Source organism: Vombatus ursinus, unplaced genomic scaffold (genome assembly GCF_900497805.2).
Source record: "Vombatus ursinus unplaced genomic scaffold, bare-nosed wombat genome assembly UNPS02006874.1, whole genome shotgun sequence".
Taxonomy (NCBI): Eukaryota; Metazoa; Chordata; class Mammalia; order Diprotodontia; family Vombatidae; genus Vombatus; species Vombatus ursinus.
Window position 1 is genome coordinate 8,063,731 of NW_020946652.1, and position 20,782 is coordinate 8,084,512.

The window sequence follows — 20,782 nt, forward strand, 5'->3', positions numbered from 1 at the left end:
GTGGTGAGCCTCCCTCGCTACTGAGGCAGAGCCATTCTCGGGAATCTTTGCAAAGCTCCACAGAAGGGGAGGCAAGGAGTCTGCAACCACCCCAGAACCCCAGTCATTTGAGGGCTGGCTTGTGAAAGCCCCAAGTCCCGGGTTCCAAAGCTCCCTGGGGCAGTCACGGCCAAGTATCCTACAGTCTCAGCTTTCTCGTCTGCTCCACCTATCTCTCAGGCCTGGCCACCCCTAAAAAGCATGGACTCCCCGTTCTCTTGAAAGGAAAGCAGGCCTCCTGCTGAGCAGATGAGGGGGTGTTACAGACAGACAACATTACAAATACACAGGTTACAGTGAGGCCTTTGGCCACTTGTGGTCAAGGAGAGAGAGGAATGAGCGTCTCATATACTTGAGGGGTCCTGGACCCTGGGCTGAGACATCTTTAGTCACCAATGACTTGGATCAAAGTATGGACGTTTGTGGCTTACATAAAAACAAAATCAGCATTTAACTAGCTCTCAGCAGGTAAAGTCCTTGGGCTGAACTCAGTAAAATTAAACTTAAAGAGGGAAACGTAAGATCTTTCACCGGGGTTTAAGTAAATAAAATCACCACCACTCCCAAGTTCATGACAGGCAGCTCTCTGGCTAGATAACAGATAGACCCGAGGGTCTTGGTGGGCCAAGTTATGACTGGAGTTGACGAGGGGACATAGCATGCCACCCTGATCTGTGTTAGAAGAGGCTCACAGTGAGCGAGCAACAAAGAAATGGCCTTTCCAGTCTATGGACACCAAACAAGGGACTGAGAGGAGCACATAAAATAAGACAGGTAATTTTGATTAGATAAAATTAAAAAGGTTTTGCACAAACAAAACCAACATAGCTAACATTCGAAAGGAAGCAAGTAAATGGGGAAAAAAAACCTGCAAAAAATTTCTCTGAAAAAGGTCTGATACCCAAGATATGTAAGGAACTGATTCAAATTTGTGAAAATAAGACTCATTCCCCAATTGAAAACTGATTGAAGGACATGACCAGGCAATTTTCCAAGGAAGAAATCCAAATTAATGGGAGTCACATGAAAAAAATGTTCCAAATAACTAATAATAAGATAAATGCAAATGAAAGCCACTATGAGGTCTCACCTCAAACCCACCAGACTGGCAAAGCTTTAGAAAGTAAAATGGCAGTTTTGGAGGGGTTGTGGGGAAGCAGGCACATTAGCGCACTGTGAGTGGAGCTGCACGTTGCTGTAGTCACCTTGGAGAGCAGTTAGGAACTATGGCCCCAAAGTCACTAAACTGCCCGCCCTTTGACCTCTTCACACCACTGCTAGGCTTACACTCCAGAGAGATCCAAGAAAAGCAGCTAAGGCGGAGCTCATCGATTGGGGAGTGGCCAAATAAACGAAGGCATATGAATGTGCTGGAGAAACGCCAACTGGGACTTCAGAGATACTAGTAAGACTGAGAGGAGCTGATGCAGAGTGAAGTGAGCAGGACCAGAATAACCTACATGGTAACAACACACCACTTTGAAAGGCTTAAGAACCATCCAGCTCCCAAGTTCTCAGCAATCTCTTACTTGTCCAGTCTAACAGCCTCATCCTTCTTGACCTCTCCGCAGCCTCGGACACTGTCCAGCACCTCTCCCTGCCTATTAGCTCCTCCCCCATCCTCAAAAAAGCCTCACCTGACCCATCTCTCTCCACCAGCTATCACCCTCCATCTTTCTTCCCTTCTGTGACCAAAATCCTTGAGAAGACTGTCTCCAAAATGTGTCTCTGTTGCCTTTCATCTTCCTAACTCGTCATTCAAAATTCTCTCTCCAAAGTTTCCAAAATTCAAGGGCCATTTCTCAGTCCTACTCCTAATCCTTAATCTCATCCTAATCAAACTCCCTGTAGCCTCTGGCGCTGTTGATCACCCTCTTCTCTCTGGGTTCGGGGGACACCCCCTCTCTCCTGCTTCTCCCTCTACCTGACTTCCTTCTCAGTCCCTCTGCTGGATCTTCATCCAGATCATGCTCCCTAACCTTGGGCATCCCCCAAGGTTGCTGTGGGCCCTCTTCTCTTCTCCCTCTACACTATTTCACTTGACGATTTCATTAACTCCCATGGATTTAATAATCATTTTTATGCTAATGATTCTTGATCTACTTATCCAGTCCCAACCTCTCTCCTAACTTTCAGACTCGCATCTCCAATTGCCTATTAGACATCTTGAACTGGATGCTCTATAGACATCTTAAACTCAACAGACCCAAAAATGAATCCATTATCTTTTCCCCTGGCCTAAACCCTACCCCTTTCCAAACTTTCCTAATACTGTCAAGGATACCATCCTCCTAGTCATCCAGGCTTACAACCCAAGGATCCTCCTGGTCCCCTCACTCTTTCACCCTGCTAGCCAATCAGTTGGTCAAGGCCTATCATTTCACCTGGGCAGCATCTCTTGTTGATTTCACCTCCTTGCAGTACCTCTTGTCTATTTCACTTTTGCAACATCTTTTGTCTATTTCACACACACCCTTCCCCCCACATCTCTCAATTTTGCTCCCTTGCACCATCTCTTGTCCATTTCACCTGTGCAGCACCTCTTGTCCATTTCACCTGTGCAGCACCTCTTGTCTATTTCACCTGTGCAGCACCTCTTGTCTATTGCACTTCTGCAGCATTTCCCCTCACCCTGCCTCCACTCTGGTGTAGGCCCCCCTTACCTCACACCTGGACTTCCACAATAGCTGCTAACCCCTCTCCACTCCAGTCCATCCCACACTCAGCTGTCAAAGTGATTTTCCTAAAAGACAGGTCTGATCTTCCCCACTCCCCCAATAAACACACACTCCACAAACTGCAATGGCTCCCTATGCCTAGAGCAAACATAAAAATTTCTATTTGGGTTTTAAAGTCTTTCATGGAAAAAAAAAATGAAATAAAGTCCTTCATGACCTGCTCCCTTCTGCCTTTCCAGGCTTCTTACACCTGACTTCCCCAGTTCGCTCTAATCCAGTGACCCTGGCCTCTTGGATGTTCCTAAATACCCCAAAATACCGGTTTTTTCACTGGCTGTTTGCCCATTCTTCGAGTTCTCTCCCACCTCAACTTCACCTCTCACATTCCCTGGCATCCGTCAATCAACCAATAAGCTGATAAACATTTATTAAGCACCTACTACATGCCAGGCACTGAGCTAAATGGCTGGGGATACAAAAAAGAGGCAAAAGACAGTCCCCGTCCTCAAAGAGCTCACAGTCAAATGGAAGAGACAAGGGGACAAATATATACAAAGCAAGCTCTACACAGGATGAATAGGAAATAATTAACAGAGGAAAGGTTCTGGAATTAGGCGGGGCTGGGGGACGGCTTCCTGTAGAAGGGGAGGCACAGGGCTAAAAGATGCCAGGGAGGTCAGGAATGAGAGCAGAGGAGGGAAAGCATTCCAGGCCTGGAGGATCGGGCTGAGAGACGGAGGCAATGTCATCGGACTGAAGAGGACTAGGGGGAGTCGGGAGTGAGAAGACTGGAAAGCTGGGAGGGGATAGCTCACAAAGGGCTTCAAAAGCCAAACCGGGCATTTGGGATTGGATCCTGGAGGTGACAGGGAGGCCCTGGAGTCTGGTGAGCGTCAGCTGAATGAAGGATGGGCTGCAGCGGGGAGAGATGTGGGGCAGCAGAGCCCCAGCTGCTATTGCAGTGGCCCCGGAGGGGGGCCTCAGCTAAAGTGCCAGAGCCTCTTCCCAGTCTTCCTCCACCTATCTCTCGTCTCCCACGTTAGACCAGGAGCCCCTCGAGGGGAGGGCTGTATTTTTTGCCTCTCTTTGTATCCTTAGCACTTAGTAGGAGCTCTGTAAACGGTTCTTCTTTTCTCTCCCCTAGCTGGCAGTTCATCAATGCTTGCTGACTAGCCCTCATCAGCATAACGCCCACCCAGAGTTCCAGAGGACGGATGAAAGGACATACAAAGGGGACGGCTGAGGGTCCCGAGCAAGGCAGCCACAGTTTAGACAGACTGTGGATCGGCCCGGGGGCCGCCAGATGGGAGGGCCACCAAAGAGGGAGCTGGGGAGGCTGAGTCTGGAGAAGCGCGATGAAGGGCTGCCCCAGAAGAGATGTGTCCTCGTTGGCCCCTGAGGTAGACCGTGTCTGGATGTCAGGAAGCCCCTGCTCGTGATACCCACCCCTTCTGCTGCCTTAGCAGGTGGTGAGCTCCCCATCCCTGGAGGTCTCTAAGCAAAGGGAAGATGAGCACACGGCAGGGGCTGTGCCTGGCCTGGACAAGACAACCCCTGAGTGCTCAGGCTCCTCTTTGGAGCCACTGGCCTGTCCCTAGCCTTCTCCTTGGTTCAGAAATCTCCAGGATGCCCAGGACTACGGAGTCACAGCGTCCCTCTGAGGGGGGAGGTCTCTGGAGCGACAACCTCCACCCCACCCCAATGTCCCTGTTGTCTCTGCTTCCCAGGCCAGGCTTGCAGGGCCCCTCCCCTACGAAAGCCCAGCTCTGACCGTATCGTTCCTTCTGTAGGCCCTGGCCTCCTTGGCACTCGACACCCCCCCCTTTCCTCAAACAATCACTCCTTGAGGGAGGGACCCTGGCTCTTGCTCAGCACCCCGCCCAGGGCTCGCCAACTGAGCTAGGCACCCAGGAAGACAGCAGAGCCTTACCAGTGATGCTTCCGCGTCGTGACCCCAAACTTGGCCATGCACTCGTAACAGTTGGAGCCATCACACCATGGAGGTTCCTTGGAGAGCATGTCTGAAGAGGGGACACGGCCAGAGGGCGCCTGGTAAGCGCTAGCTCCTGGGGGGCACTGTGCCCCACCCGGGGGACCCCACCTAGGGAACCCTGCCTGGGGGATAGCTGCTGGGCTGGGGACCAGGGAAGGGCGGGAAGCTGGGTAGCACTGGGGGAGGGGAGCCCGAATGGCCAGATGGGGCAGGCCCAGCCCACTCACCGAGGAGCCTGAACAGGAGCTGCTTCGTGGCCACCTGGTAGTTGAAGATGTTGATCCCCTGGTTATTGTGAGCGCCCAGGCGAGCCCCAGCACGCACAATGGCGCGGCACAAGTTGGCATTGCCCTTCATGTAGGCCAAGAGCAGCACTGAAACAGCCAGAAGCGCACAATGGGCAGTGCCCAAGGAGAGCGTGGGCCCTGCTGCCATCTTCCAGGATGGCCAGCCCCACCCGCCCACTGTGTGCAGACCCTCTCCAGCTGCTGCTGCCCAGTCCCCTGCACTGGAACAGCCTCGTATCTCTTGGTCTGCGCCCCGCACTTGCTCTTCTTCTGCCTGGGGCAGATGGAGAGAGAGGAGTGGGCTCTGGGCCGCCCCTCACCTGTGTTCCCTTCGGCGTCAGGTTTGTCCAGAGGGTACTCGGGCATGCACTCCAGGAAGAGCTCAAAGATGGCGGCTGCGTTCTCCTTGCCATAGTGGCCCAGAATGTGTAGCGGTGACTGGCCCCTAACGGGTGGGAGAAGGGAGGGCGTCCGAGGCTGGCCTTCACCGTGGGCACCCTGGAGCCCAGGCCGATCCCACAAGAGAAGCGGATGGTGCCTCACGGCTCCTCAGGCTGACCCGGGTCTCTGACCCGACCCAGCCGGCCCTGCTGTCCAGGATCATTTCTCCAAGATGTCGGGGGAGGAGGCACTTTCTGCCAAGGAGGGGGCCTCAGAGCTGGGCCCTGCCACGACAGACCCAGCGGGAGGGGGCATTGAAGACGTACAGAAATCACATGAGCAGAGACGGTCAACAGCACTAATGGAGCTCTGCCTGTTTTCAGGCAAGGCCAGGACCGCTTCCTGCCCTCAAGGGGCTCATACTCTAACGTAAATCGGAGGTAACCTCAGAGCAAAAGTGGGAGCTTGCAGGAGGCGGGACTTGATTGGAGAGGAGGAGGGAGGGCATGCCAGGCAGGGGGTTCAGCCAGAAAAAATGCCCAGAGCCTGTCCTCTGTGTCTCCTCTCTCCTCACCACTAAAAAAGAAGGGCAAACAAAACCTTTGCAACAAGACCAAAATTCAGCAAGACAACTTCCTCAAGAGTAACAAGTAAGTTACGGAGAGGGGAGATGGGATTTTGGGAAAAGAATGAGCTCATTTTTAGACACGCTGCGTCTGTTGTGATGTCTACAGGCCATGCAGCAAGAGGTGTAAAGGAAGATTTGGAGGAGACAGGTTATCCAGGGGCATGAAAGATACTGGAGGAGGAGGTGACAAACTTGGCATGTGATTGATCATTGGGATGAGAGGAAGGGAAGGGGCAGAAATGTTCCATGCCTGGGGCCTGGCCGCGAGGGTTGGCCCAGGGCAGAGAGGTCCAGCGGAGGAATGGCTGACACATACTGGAGATCAATCAAGCATGGACGTGGGCTGCATCAAGACTGACAACAAATGGGAGTCACGTGCTTCCTCTCCAGCCCAGCACCATCACAAACACACACAGTGGCCACGGCCACAGGGCCTGACCCTGCACCATCCAAGTGGGCAGCCCTGCAGCCCTCTGCCTGTGGGAGGAGGGGGCCCCACAGCCAACAGGCTCCTGGCCCCCTCCCCGTTCCCCAGGGATGCCACTCACCTCAGATTAAAGGCCTCCGCATCCACACTGCACTCAGTCAGGAGGGCCCGGATGGTACTCAGCCGACCATGCATGACCGCAAGATGGAGAGCTGCAGAGAAAGGCCAGAGGTCGCTCAGGAGCCTGGAGCGTGGCGTCCAGTGGCAAGGAGGAGCTTGGCCCCCTCCTGCTGCCCCGTCCTTGGCTGTTCTTCTCTAGGGCCTGGGCCAGGAGACCACCGCCAGTCTGGGTTTCCCTTACACAGCTTGTCCATCCCACCAGGGGAACCTCAGTCACTTGGATGCTGTGGACAGTGGCCGGCAGACCACAAGGCACGCCCCTCCCCCACACAGCATCCCCTCCACACTTGAAATACCATCCCTAGAGCCTCCTCCCCAAGGAAGGGAGCCAGACCTTAACCAAGCAGCTGAAAGGCCCAGCCCCAGTCACGTTACCGTTATTTCCGTTTTCATCCACAGCAGAGAAGTCGACCCCGTTCTCCAGGAGCACAGAGCAGATGGTGGGCAGGTCTTGCTGGGCAGCCAGGTGGAGGGCAGTCTGGCGGTGCTTGGTTAATTCATTCACCTTGGCACCTGCAAGAAGCTGCCGCAAGAGCCAGGCATGAGAATCCCCCCTGGCACGTGGGCTAACTCTTGCCGGGGGTGAAAAGCGGGGCAGGACCCTGGAGAGAGGGACGGCTCACGCTGACCCACAGGGTTCTGACTGTTAAGGGAATTTCCAAAGGAAACAGGCCAGTGAGGAGCTGACACAAGTTGATAGTGCCTCAGGGCCAGCTGTGAAAATCTCCTACCTCCTGATCAAACTTACTTTAGTGGGACCAGGGGTTTGGCATCCTGGCACTGCCCCTTGAGCCTGAAAGCTGCTCCAGGGCCTCCAGACCTTCCCAGCTGGGGACAGAAGAATCAACCCCCGCCCTGGGTTCAAATACAGGCAACAGCTCCGTCCTCCCTCTGAGCGGCCTCTAGGGTCTGAGGACACCAGGGAGTCTCTGGCCTCTGGCTCGAGGGACCACAAAAGAAGGGCCATTGACCTAGGGAGGGGCTCCCAAGCAAGAGCGAACCTGGCTGGGCCCTGCCATCCTCCTACTACTCAGGACCTGGGCACTGGGGCCCTGCATACCTAGCCCTTTTCTCTCTGCCCCTCTCCTTAGGTGGAGGTGCTCCCCCTACTTGAAAACAGCTTGGGGGTGCCACAGCACAGAGTCCTGGAGTCACAAAGCCCCAAGTTCAAATCCAGCCTCCAACACTTACTGGCTGTGTGACCCTGGGCAAGTCACCGAACCTCTGTCTGCCTCAGTTTCCTCAAATGTAACATAAGCATAATAAGACAAACAGGGTTGTAAAGAGGTCTTCACCACTCTGCTTCTGGGGCTCAGGCCACCCCACCCCACGAGGCCTTGGCAGGCACTCCTCCCTTCCCATCCAGGGGCGCCTACTTGTCCTTTCACGTCTATGTCAGCAAATGCCTAGCAGACTCCATACCAGATTGCGGACGATGATCTCAGACCCCGCCTGGACCGCCAAGTGGAGGGGAGTCAGCTTCGAGGCATCCTGGACTCGGGAATTCACATTTGCTTGGACGCTGATGAGGAACAGCACACTTTCAATGTCCGAGTTCTGGACCGCCACGTGCAGAAAGTTCCGGCCCTTGTTATCTACCTGCGACAACAAGCACGGACACAGAACGGGAAGGGCGGTCAGCACAAGCTGCGTGGCCTCACTGGAGCCTCCCACGCAGGCCTGTTTTACATCCTCTACACACACACACACAGAGGCACAGGCGCGCACAGGCACACACGCACACACACACAGAAGCACAGGCGCGCAGAGGTACACGCGCACACACACACAGAGGCACAGATGCGCACAGGCACACACACACAGGCACACACACACAGAGGCACAGGTGCGTACAGGCACACGCGCACACACACACAGAGGCACAGGTGCGCACAGGCACACGTGCACACACACACAGAGGCACAGGCACGTACAGGCACACGCGCACACACACACACACACAGAGGCACAGGCGCGCACAGGCACAGGTGCGCACAGGCACAGGTACACACACACACACACACACACACACACACACACACACACACACACACAGGCTGCCCGAAATCCCCTGGTGGGCTGCAGGCCGAATGTTGTGCAGACCGGGCCCCCAGTGGTGGTGCCTAGAAGAGACAGGCCTAGACCAGCCCGGGGGGGCAGAGCAGGCAAAGGCTTGCAGGTGGGCCAGAACAAGACAACCCGGAGGGCAGGACCCCGAAGGGTCTGAGACGTTGGGCCCTGCTCCCCATACAACAGGCACCAAGTCAGAGAGAACGCACTCTGGGCCAAGGTGGCAGAATACTCTCCCAAGCTCCCTGGTTCTGTTCTCTCCCTGAGGCAGAGAGGTTTACTCAGGTGAGGAGACGAGCTGCCGCCCGTGTCGCCAGGCTGTGCACAGACAGGAAGGAGGCCAGCAGCAGGGGGTACCTCCAGTGCACACGCAAGCACACACCCTAGGGAGCCCTGGCCTGCGCAGGCAGCGCAGAAGAGCAGCTGCTTTGCCAAGAATTCACCAACATTCTCAGTCCTCAGGATCTCTGCCCACGCACAACATTCTGTCACACTTACAGAAAAGAAGACAGATGCTGCTGAGGCCTGAAATTCTGAGCAAGAAGCTTCAAAGGTTCCTCTTTTTCTAAAACAATTGCACACACGGCCAACACACACACACGCACAGGCACGTGCACACACACACAGTGCACCCTCCTGCCCCCGGTGACACCCAAATGTATCTTGGGCGTGGGTGGGGCTGCCTCACAGTCGGTCGATAGGCGCTGATGAAGCCCCTACTATGTTCTGGGCTCTTGGCTGAGCGCCTTCCCTAGAGCCTCTCTGGGGGTTGCTGGGCTCCTAAGCATGAGCAGGCGATCAGAGGACCAGCTCCCTGGCAGCACACCCGCTGCACGGGACCTCACCCCTGGCTCTGTTCCGTCCATCATGGGATGCTCTTGAGTATTCATTCGTCGTGTGCCGGGCAGCATCCCAGCGCGAGCCTCGCCGTCCCCTTGGCGGCCTGGCCTTGCTCACGTACCTGCTCGGCAGCTCCGGGCTCTCGCTTTAGGATGGCCTCGGCTGCCTTGTTGTTTTTGTAAGTCATTGCACAAGCAAACGGGGTCAGGCCTTGGCGGTCGCGGACGTTCAGGCGGATGTCAGGGTGGGAAATCAACAACCGGATGATGACACTCTGCTGGTTGCTAATAGCAACATGAATCGGCGCCCGGCCCTCGGCATCCTAGAGGGAAGGCAAGTTTCTTTCTTTTCTTTTTTTAATAATGTTTTATTTTTTGACCCAACAATAGCACTTTTAGGGCTGTATCCCAAAGAGATCATGCAAATGGGAAAAGGACCCACACATACAAAAATATTTAGAGCAGCTCTTTTTATGGTGGCAAAGAATTGGAAATTGAGGGGATGCCCATAAATTCGGGAATGGCTGAGCAAGTTGTGGTATATGAATGTGATGGAATACTATTGTGCTATAAGAAATGATGAGCAGGCAGACTTCAGAAAAACCTGGAAAGACTTGTATGGACTGATGCAGAGTGAAGTGAGCAGAACCAGGAGAACATTGTACACAGTAACAGCCATGTTGTGCAATAACTAACATTGATAGACGTAGCCCTTCTCAGCAGTGCAAGGATCTAAGACATCTCCAGAGGCCTCGTGATGGAAAATGCTACCCACATCCAAAGAAAGAACTATGGAAACTGAATTGCTGTTTTTTTCCTCTTCTGTTGAATTTTGTTTCCTCTTACTGATGGTTCCTCCTATTGGTTTTAATTTTTACTTACAACATCACTAATGTGAAAATGTTTAATAGGAATGTAATGTATAGCCTATATCAGATTGTGTGCTGTCTTGGGGAGGGAAGTGGGGAGAGGGAGAAAAATTTAAAACTCAAAAGCATATGGAAGTGATTATTGATAAATCAAAATAAATGAATAAAAAAATGTTTTATTTTCCCCCAATTACGTGTAAAAACAATTTAAAATGTTTTTAAAAAAGTTTTGAGTTCCAAATTCTACTCCTCCCTGAGAGGGTAAGCAATCTCATACGGACTATACACGTGCAATCATGGAAAACATTCCCATCGTCATCATTTTGTACAAGAAGACTCGAGCAAAAAAAAGAGAAAGAAAGTGAAAAAGCAGCCTGCTTTGGTCTGACTTCAATCAATGCCAGCTCCTTCTCTGGAGGCGGACAGCACGCTTCATCATAAGCCTTTGGGACTGTCTTTGATCCTGGCATTGCTGAGAAGAACCAAGTCATTCCTAGGTGATCATCGCACAACATGGCTGTTACTGTGTACAACGCTTTCCTGGTTCTGCTCACTTCACTCTGCATCAGTCCATACAAGTCTTCTCAGGTTTTTCTGAAGTCTGCCTGCTCATCACTTCTTATAGCACAATAGTATTCCATTACATTCATATACCACAACGTGCTCAGCCATTCCCCAATTGATGGGCATCCTCTCAATTTCCAATTTTTTGCCACCACAAAATGAGCTGCTATAAATATTTTTGTATAAATAGGTCCTTTCCCCTTTTTGGGATGTTTTTGGGATACAGCCCTAGTACAGGTATTGCTGGATGCATGGTTTTATAGCCCTTTGGGCATGATTCCAAATTGCTTTCCAGAATGGTTGGATCAGTTCACAACTCTACCACCAATGCATTAGTGTCCCAGTTTTCCCACATCCCCTCCAACATCTAACATTTTCCTTTTTTGTCATATTAGTCAGTCTGATAAGTGTGAGGTGGTACCTCAGAATTGTTTTAATTTGCATTTCTCTAATCAGTAGTGATTTAGAGTATTTTTTCACATCACTATAGACAGCTTTGATTTCTTTGTCTGAAAACTGCCTGTTCGTATCCTTTGGCCATTTATCAATTGGCGAATGACTTGTATTCTTATGAAATTGACTCAGTTCTCTATATATTTGAGAAATGAGGCCTTTATTAGATACTTGCTATAAATTTTTTTCTCCATTGTTCTGCTTTCCTTCTAATTTTGGATGCACTGGTTTTGTTTGTGCAAAACCTTTTAATTTTATATAATCAAAATTGCCCATTTTACATTTCATAATGCTCTCTGCATCTCGTTTGGTCCTAAATTTTCTCCTCATCCATAGATCTAACAGGTGAACTATTCCTCGTTCACCTAATCTGCTTATGGTATCACCCTTTACGTCTAAATCACGCCCCCATTCTGATCTTATCTAGGTATGCAGTGCGAAATGTTGGTCAATACCCAGTTTCTGAGATGCTAAGAATTTCAATTTCCATTTTTTTAAAAGCAAAACTATTTTTCTCACTATAAGGAGATACAGAAGACAATACATTTTAATATTCCATGTACAAGAGCACAAATTCAGTGACTCTTTCAAGGAGGGTAAAAACCTCAAACTGAAATCATGTTTTAAATTAAGAAAAGGCGAAACTTAGCGAAGACGAGGTGGGACAGTCCCCATTAGCAGCTATAACTCTCAAACCCTAAATCTTTCTTCATTGACAGAAGACTCGCCTGCCCGTGTCAGGGGACACTGCTGGGATGCTGACGGTGGGGTGATCTAAAGGGGTGTGAACACTGGCCCCGCCCCCCAGGGGCTAGGCAAGGCCTCCACGAATGCACAGACAACACAAGAGGAGAGACAGAGCCGGGAGGACAAAGAGGGTCCTGAGGAGGCAGGCACCAACCCCAAATCTTTAACAAACGAGGGGCCTGATCTCGGGTCTGGGAGACAGTGCTCCGGCCCGGCCAGGCCCTCAGAGATCTCAGACTAATGGTCTTCAGACTTCCCTCGTGTTTTATGGCTGCAGGCTGAAGATCCCACTTCAGCTAAAGAGAAAATGATCCAGCAGTGAACGTGTGTCAGCCTCTGTGCGGGTGTGTGTGTGAGGAGGGTCTGCCCTCAGGGGGCTTCCTGGCCAGGTCAGGGAGAAGAGGCAGGCGCTCCTAGCCAGCCAGGGAAATGACTGACAACCCAGGGCAAGAGAGGGGGCAACAGATGAGCCTTATGAGAGAAAAGGCACAGGAAACTGCTCGAGCAAAGGCCTGGAGGCAGGACAGGAGGGGGCTGGGTCGGGCCAGCCAGAGGGCAGGGGAGGACACATGCCCAGGGGCGGGGCCACAGTGCATACCTGCACATTGACATTGGCCCTAAATTCCAAGAGGCACTGGACCGTCTCCTCCAGGCCCCAGGAGGCTGCCAGGTGCAAGGGGGTCTGTCCATCTCTGGCCTCTTCATCTCCTTCTCCATTAGCCCCCGGCTGTCTCGGACTGTTCACGTCACAGCCGCTGTGAGGAAGGAAGGTTGTCGAGAGTTCAGACGAGGCCTGGACTGGCCTGCATCACCCCCCACCTCCCACCTCTTGAGGCGCCGTGCCCAATCTGCGAGGGGCCTGAGCCCGAGCCTGCCGTCCAGAAGTCTCTAGGTCAAGGCTGGCACAAAGCTGCTCCTGCTGGCCCAGCCACCCTGGCCTCTGGGGTTCCATCGGGCAGCGCCAACCCCAAGAAACCCAGATGGGCTTGGGCGTCCCCTTCCCAGTGCTGACAGCAGAAACAAAACCAGGGAGGCCAACGAGATTCTCCCAGAAATGACCCCATTTTCTCCTTCATCGATGCGGCATCTGCCTACACCTCAGGCCATCCAAGGATCAGCTGAAGAAGTGGGCATGCTTAGTCTGGAGAAGAGAAGACTTGGGAGGTGATGGTCTGAGGGGGAAAGGACACCGCCTGCAGTGCCCCCAGTGACAACTACCGCCCCTTCACACAGGCCCACGGTGACAGTGGCGGCTCCTGCTAACAATGGGGAGACCAGGGAAGGCCTCAGGGGCACCGCTCGGGGCCCCGAGCTGAGCTCTCAGAAGAGCCTGAGGGGCGGAGAGCAAGCGGCCGAGGCAGGGGGGCAGCAAGGCCGCAGGAAGGGTCATGACGGGAGCCACAGTGGCCACGGGGCCTGGGCAGGAGGAGGGGGGAGGCTGGGGCTGGGCTCCTACCTGCGGATGAGGAAGCAGGACACAGACTCGTTGTTCTCGTCAATGGCTCTGTGCAGGAGTGTCTGAAGACATCCGCCCGGGCCTGGGCCCCAGCATGTGGCGTCACAGCCATGCCTCACCTGAAGGAGAAGCCCAGAACAGGCTGGCCTGAGCCGGGGCCCCACAGCCACAGCCCAGCTCCCCTGGCCTCGAGGCATCAGCCCATAGCTAGGCCCATCACTGACTAGCTTCTCAACTTCTTGGTAAGTTCACAGCATGACCCATTCTTCAGCCACACTCGAAAATAAATAAACAAACAGAAACATCCATTTTCCTGGTGTCAGCTCAGTGGTGCGGGGATAGAGTGCCAGGCCTAGAGTCAGGGGACACTTGCAAGCTGTGTGACCCTGGGCAAGTGACTTCACCCCGTTTGCCTCGTTTTCCTCATCTGTCAAATCACACTAGCACCTCTGCCAAGAAAGCCTGAAATAGGATCACGCAGAGTCGGACAAGATGGCCAGGCTGCCAAATGCCTCAGCGCCTGCTCTAGGCCCGTTAGAGCTTGGCAGGAGGCCCACCGGGCGCACCCCCACCGAATGCTTGTGACCAGCGATGCTGGAGCTCGGGGCTTGGGGAGCCCTTCAGCTCTCTTGCCCCGGGAGGGCCAGCCTGGGCCCTGCTCAGAGGGAGCCTCTCTGCCTCTTCTCTCCTTCCCGCCCCTCCCTCCTCCTCCTCCCCTTCTTCACTTCCTTCTTTACCTCCCTTCCTTCCCTCCTTCCTCCCCCCCCCCACCACACTACAATCTCTGGGCAGAGGTGTCTGGCTAATCCCTTCACCCACTTCTCCACACCTGGCCTGTAGTCTCACCAGAGTAGACGCGATGTCTTCCAGATCGCTAGCTAGGGCGAGCCACAGCGGAGGGTTTCCCTGGTCGTCCAGCACGGACATGTCAGCCCCGCGGGTGCATATGGCGTCTACCACCAGGGGAAGCTGGTTTTTGATGGCCAGCTGAAGGGCCGTCTCACCGTCCTGGGTCCTAGGAGAGCCCACGCACACAGCCGCATGAACATCCATCCTCTCCCCGTAGAAGGCCAGGGACAGGCCACAAGGAAGGTCCCTTGGCCAGGCCTCAGCCCAGGGCCCGCCTCTCTCGCTCTCTGCCTCTGCCCATGCCAGGGTAGCCAGCGCACCAATGGACAACCCGCTGTGATGAGTGGTTGGCCACACATTTGCTTTTCTCTGCCAATTCCCACTGTGTGCAAGGAACTGAAGGCCCAAGGAAAAAGGGGAAGTCCTCTCCCCATGGGCAGGTGCGATCCAACGGAGAAACGCCTCCCACACTCACAAGGCACAAAGTCAAACACAATGGCCTGACTCTCTCTGGGGCCCAACATGCCAAAGGTCAGGAAGGAGCTGTCCTTCTGAGCTGGGGACACCCAGGAAGACTTCAGGGAAAAGGCGGCATCTAAGCCGGGCCTTGAAGGAGGAACAGGACGGGAACAAGAGATGTGGAAGGAGTGCCTTCCAGACACGGGGCACAGCCACACAAAGGTGTGGAGGTGGTAGAAAACAGGATGAAAGTGGACAAGAAAGGGCACCAGGTGGAGGAAAGATGGGCTTCGATCTAACGTGGGAAGGGCCTGAGTGCCAGATTAAGGAATTTGGGAAACGGAGCCAACGGAGATCCCGGACGAGATCTGAACCACGCCTCGTGAAGACTGGCAGCGAAGGGAGCAGAGGAGGTCAGAGGGGGCCCGACGGCAGAGGGCAGTCAGGCTGCACGGGCCCCCTTCTCAGACATCCCACAGACAGCTCTGCAGGGGCGCCCCAGGAGCACGCCCTGCACACACACACGTGTCCTGTGCACGTGCACGCCCAACACCTCAAGGTGCATCCCAGAAGCACACCCTGCACACACACGTGTCCTGTGCACACGCACGCCCAACACCTCGAGCCACGTCCCTGGAGCACATCTTGCACACACGTGTACACACCCTGCACGCACACACACACATGCCCTGTACATGCGCACGCCCATCACCTCGAGCCACACCCCAGGAGCTCGCCCTGCACACGCACATACGTGTCCTGCACAGGCACGCCCAACACCTCAAGCCGCACCCCTGGAGCACACCTTGCATGCACACACGTGTCCTATGCACGCGCACGCCCATCACCTCAAGCCGCGCCCCAGGAGCCCGCCCCGCATACACACACACACACACACACACACACACACACACACACACACGTGCCCTGTGCACGCGCACGCCCATCACCTCGAGCCACGCCCCAGGAGCACGCCCTGCACACACACACACGTGCCCTGTACATGCGCATGCCCAACACCTCGAGCTGCGCCCTAGAAGCCCACCCCAATGCCAGGCCGGTCCCTCCAGGGCTGCAGCCCAGCCCTGTCTCACCGGATGTTGATGTCCGCCTGATGCTCTAGGAGGAAGAGCGCGCTCTTGTCGTCCTGCCGACGGATGGCCATGTGCAGCAGCGTCTGGCCGTCGGGCATGGTGTCATTAATGGAGGCTCCCGACCCCAGGAGCTGAGCCGCTATTGTGTGCATCCCTGCAAGAGGCCCCAATCCACAGTGTAGACCGCAAACCCCAACCCACACACAATAGTGCCCCGGGCTCTCCAGTGTAGACATGCCCACCCGGCTCAGACACGGCAGGCCCGAGGCAGGCTTTGCTCACACTCGTGGACACAGCGAGAGCAAACACCCCAAAGGGTCTGCCTCCACACGCCCTGGGTCTTCAGGGGCAATCCACCTGGATCCCAGAGTCCTCAGGCCAACCCCCTCATTCAGCAGAGAAGGAAACTGAGGTCCAAGGCCACGCTGGCGGGGCCCGCTCAAGTCACGGCTCCCTTGGGTATTTCTGGAAGCGCCGACAGGCCCTAGGCAAGTGGTCCACGTTGGCATTTCCTTCCCCCTGGCACTTGGCCTTACCTGTCCACAATGCCAGCCCCAGGACAGTCTGGTCCCTGGAATCCTTGAGACTGAAGTCTGGGATGATTTGCAGGGAATTGAGGGCATGAAGGGCATTAGCTAAGTTAAAAGAAAAATAAAAAGGCTGGGTCAGACCACTGGTGGTGCCCAAAGTCCGCACAGGAAACCAAACTTCAACGAAATCTGGGTATCAGAATCTCTCCAACGTGCCCCTTAATTCCTGGCACGGCAACCGCTGGCACAGAACCGCCCAGCGTGGTGCCCCCACACCACGGAAGACGCTGTGCTCCATGAGCAAAGCAGAACTGCAGTAGCTCAAGAAAAATGCGAGACACAAGTCTCCACTCCAAACGTTCAGCCAGCAGCCACGGCAGCACGCACCGCGCCTTGAGCCTGATGCTGTGATGTTACTTTGGTCCCCATCAAGCACCAAGGACTACCAGCCAACTACTAACGGTCCCTGAGAACGTCAGAACAAGCCCCCTTTCCCCAGTGCCACAGCCGGCCCTGCTCGGGGGCTTTCCCCAAGCCCTCCTCATTCTGGGGCTGCCCCAGTCAGGAGAGGACTTCCCGCCACGCAGTCACCCAGCGCCGAGCAGACCCAAGGGAGCCGCTCCCAGGTACCCTCCGGGTCCCAGCTACAGGGCTCGTTAGCGCCTCGGACACCCGCCCTCTGGAGTCCTTCCTCATCACCACACCCATCTCAAAGAGTGAACGGAGGTTCAGACGTCCCTGGGAGAGGCCTGGTCTGAGAAAAGCAAAACCACCCTGCCCAGCCAAAGGTCTAGGTAAGAGTCCTGTTGCCGCCCCGGCTACAGAGGCGACCTGGGCACTTCTCATAGCACTCACTGACGCAGCTGCCCAAGGCCGCGCTCCCGGCCAGCTGCAGGACGAAAGGGGCCTGCTCACCGCCAGCCCACCCCGGGGGCTCTGCAGAGTCCGGGAGGGCGCTATAGCCAACAGCCTCAGGGTGGCGGGGCCCGAGAGAGCACGGAAAGCCCCCAGGCTCAAGAGCAGGGGACTCGTGGGGGGGGGGGAAAGAGGCGGGGACCCCAGGGAGGGGGCCCCTCACTGCGGCTCACCTTTCTGCTCCAGGATGACAGACACCACATCAGGGTGGTTGTAAGCTATGGCCATGTGCAGCGGGGTCTGCAGGTAGACGCCCTCACCCAGGCCTGGGCCCGCGGGCAGGGCTTCTTCGGTCTGTAGGTTCGGGTTAGCGCCCTGTTGCAGGAGCTCGGCCGTCAGGGTGGGCAGGCCGTGCCGGCAGGCCGTGTGCAGCGGCGTTTCTCCCTGAACAGAAACACACGGCGAGACGGTCCCTCGTGAAAAGCAAACAGAAGAACCGTGGGCCGCCTCCCCGCTGACCCCCTGCCCGCACCTCGATACGTACTGGGGCTCTGCTGAAGACCCTCCCCCATGTTCTCAGTCAATCAGGCATCACCAGCAGCCCGTGGGCCCGGGTGCCCCTTGCCCGTGGTGGCCTCCAGGCACTAACCCTCCTAATCCTTTTTTAAAAAATCACTTTCTTTTAAGCTTAAACACCTAATAAGGAAAGAAAAAAGGGCTGCCACGTGCACTGCAGAAGGTAAGAGAGGACTGGAAATCCACAACGATAACTTCCCATTTCAAGAAAGTCTACAGAACCAATGCTACATGTCGCGTCCGAGCCACCCAGCTGGGTCCTTGCTTCCTTGTGGTACTCTCTCATTCTGCGCTGGGCACATTTTAATCTGCTCTTTTCTCCTCCTTTCTCCTGCCCGCCTCCCCCCCAACCCCAAGAAGGCTACAATTAAGCCCCTGAGCCAGCCCACATTCGATGCCCAGGCCCTCGGCAGCTGCCATGTTTACGCAGCCAGGCCCTGCCTCCGTGTGAGGCCAGAGGCTGGACCTGTGTGTTGGGGCTCAGCTGATGTCCCAGCCTCCCCAGGGCTCGCCAAGGGGCAGCCCTGGTCCTCCTGCTTCTCTGGGACCAGATGCTGCCCACTAATGTTTCCTGCCTCCCTGCCCCACACCCAACCTGCCTAGGCACATGGGAAGTGATCAGTAGGTGAAAATCCCACAGCAGCCCCCACTTCCGTGGTCCTAGACTCGCCCTCCCCAGTCTCTCTGCCTCCTCTGGCCTTCTGCCCACTCATAAGCTGCTGGCTTCCAGGACCCCCAAACAAAATGGGGACATGGTGAAACACCAGCTGCACAGGCTGGCATCTCCTGATGCCATCCCACACTCCCAGGGCCGGCCCAAGGAGATGAGCAGCCTCTCCGGGCTCTTGTTCAGTAACTCCCCCTCCCCGCCCTCACTACCCTGCCTCCTACTGACACCCTTCCCTCGTAGCCCCAGCAAGGGGCAAGGTCCTTCTTCCTCCTGGTCTGTCCAGTGTCTCCCACACAGGAGCCTGGACTGAATGGTGCTGTCCCTGAGGGAGAGGCCCGACACACTGGGACAGCCTTCCCAAAAGCGGCTGCTCTGCCGGCTCCCAGGCAGGCCGCAGCCAGGCCGCCTCCCATCAGCCAGCTCTGGCCCAAGGCCTCCGGCACGAGGACCCTCACCACGGCGGTCGAGATTTAAAGCATCGGTCTGCTCAAAGCTCAGCCCAAAAGAGTCCAAAGTCCTCGACGGCCTCGCCCCATCTTACCTTCCCAGCCTTTCAAGCATAGGAGACCGCATGATGTCCTCAAATAGGCCTTCAGAGTTCCCACCTCCATGCCTTTGCTCAGTCCATTTACTGCACTTGAAAGTCCCCCCTCCTCCCAGAGTTTATCCATCAAAATGCACCTAGGGTGGCAGGCAGTGAGGGGGGCGCCACAACGCCCAGAGTGCCAGGCCTGGAGTCAGGAGGACCTGAGTACAAATCCAGCCTCAGATGCTTCCTAACAGTGTGACTCTGGGTAAGTCACTTCACCCTGTCTGCCTCAGGGACAAAACAGCCTTCCCTCCCAGGGTGGCGGTGAGGATCCTGTCAGATTCTACCTGCAAAGCGCTCAGCCCAGTGCCTGGCACACAGCAGGCACCTCAACAATGCTTGTTCCCTTTCTTTCCACACCACAAATGCCAACTCCTTCATGAAGCCTTCCTGGATTTCTCCCCTTTCCCACTGGCATAGCCACGCCACTCCCCTGGTCAGTGGTGAGCACGCGCCCCTCTGCTGATCCCAATGAGCGTGCGGTTCAGCAGCCCCACCAAAGGGCGCGGAACCTGGAGGACTCCCGGCCACTGTCACTTACCCACCGGTTCCTGTGATTGACCTTGGCTCCGTTGGCTGCCAAGAAGAGGGCTGCAGCCTCATTGCCCGACCCAGCTGCCCTCTGGAGTAAGCAGCTTCCTACAAGGAGACAAGGATGGCATGTGGGTGGATTTCCACACAATGGCCCGCAGGGGCTGGCGGGGGGCAGGGAGGGGCTGCCAGGAATCGGGCCTTGGGGGACAGCCGGTGCCGCGTGTGCTTCTCAGGCTGGGTCTGGGGGCCAGGATGATGGCGGGCTGCGAGGCTGGGCAGGACGTGGGGCACTCGAGACGGTCACGGCCAGGAGCGGAGGGCGGGCAGCCCAGTGCCGTTCTGCATCACAGGAGCACAAGGGAACAGGAAGGAAGCTGGGCCAACAGATGGGCACAGGGAGAGGCCTCAGCGGCTGAGGGAGCCTGGGGCTGGGGGCCGGGGGAGAGCCGGCCAACCCTGAGACGGCATCGGCAGCGGGCCCCGAGAAGGCCGACCGAAGGAACAGTCTGTGGCAAGGGGGAGAATCGCGGCCTCAGCCAGAGGGGGTCCTGAGGAGCCCCGGGACCTAGCCGCTGCCTAATCAGAAGAAGGAGAAGGAGATGGCCGCTGAGGTCCGCGGGTGGGTCCGTGGGCCGCCCACCTACCCGTCACTGTGTCGGGCGCATCCGTGTTGCTGCCTCGCTGAATCAGCCTGGCCGCGTAGCTGTTTTCATCAAAGGAGGTCCCGTTGACAACGGGCGCATCATCAAAGGGGTTCACTGCCTGGTCTGAGGACACCGTGACGTACTGGACGGCCAGCCACAGGGCTGTGCTCCCCTCGTGGTCCTTCAGCTCCAAATCTAACCTACGGGAGAGGCCGAGGACGGGCACCCTCAGAGCCAGCTTTCCGGGAGGGGACCCTGCCTGGAATGTGGCATTTGGACCCTCGTTCCAGATGCAGCTGAAGTTCGAGAAGCGATTTCTGGATTGGGGAGCATTCCGAAAAACCGGACGCCCTGAGGGTCGGCTGTCCTTG

The 20,782-nt window shown here is 55.7% G+C and overlaps 1 protein-coding gene across 1 annotated transcript in view; it reads right to left on the minus strand.

Moving 5' to 3' along the window:
• The window catches only part of ANKFY1 (ankyrin repeat and FYVE domain containing 1), a 71,546-nt gene that overhangs the window by 3,405 nt on the left and 47,359 nt on the right, over positions 1–20,782 (minus strand). The window contains exons 10-24 of the mRNA XM_027848856.1: positions 20,412–20,611; positions 19,775–19,872; positions 17,632–17,842; positions 16,550–16,648; positions 16,014–16,167; positions 14,458–14,626; positions 13,612–13,730; positions 12,754–12,910; positions 9,645–9,845; positions 8,036–8,212; positions 6,989–7,136; positions 6,555–6,645; positions 5,318–5,442; positions 4,938–5,084; positions 4,648–4,738 (exon numbers count right to left, since the gene is read on the minus strand). Of these exons, the coding sequence (XP_027704657.1) occupies positions 4,648–4,738; positions 4,938–5,084; positions 5,318–5,442; positions 6,555–6,645; positions 6,989–7,136; positions 8,036–8,212; positions 9,645–9,845; positions 12,754–12,910; positions 13,612–13,730; positions 14,458–14,626; positions 16,014–16,167; positions 16,550–16,648; positions 17,632–17,842; positions 19,775–19,872; positions 20,412–20,611 (2,187 nt within the window). The remainder of the gene's footprint in view (positions 1–4,647; positions 4,739–4,937; positions 5,085–5,317; positions 5,443–6,554; positions 6,646–6,988; positions 7,137–8,035; positions 8,213–9,644; positions 9,846–12,753; positions 12,911–13,611; positions 13,731–14,457; positions 14,627–16,013; positions 16,168–16,549; positions 16,649–17,631; positions 17,843–19,774; positions 19,873–20,411; positions 20,612–20,782) is intronic.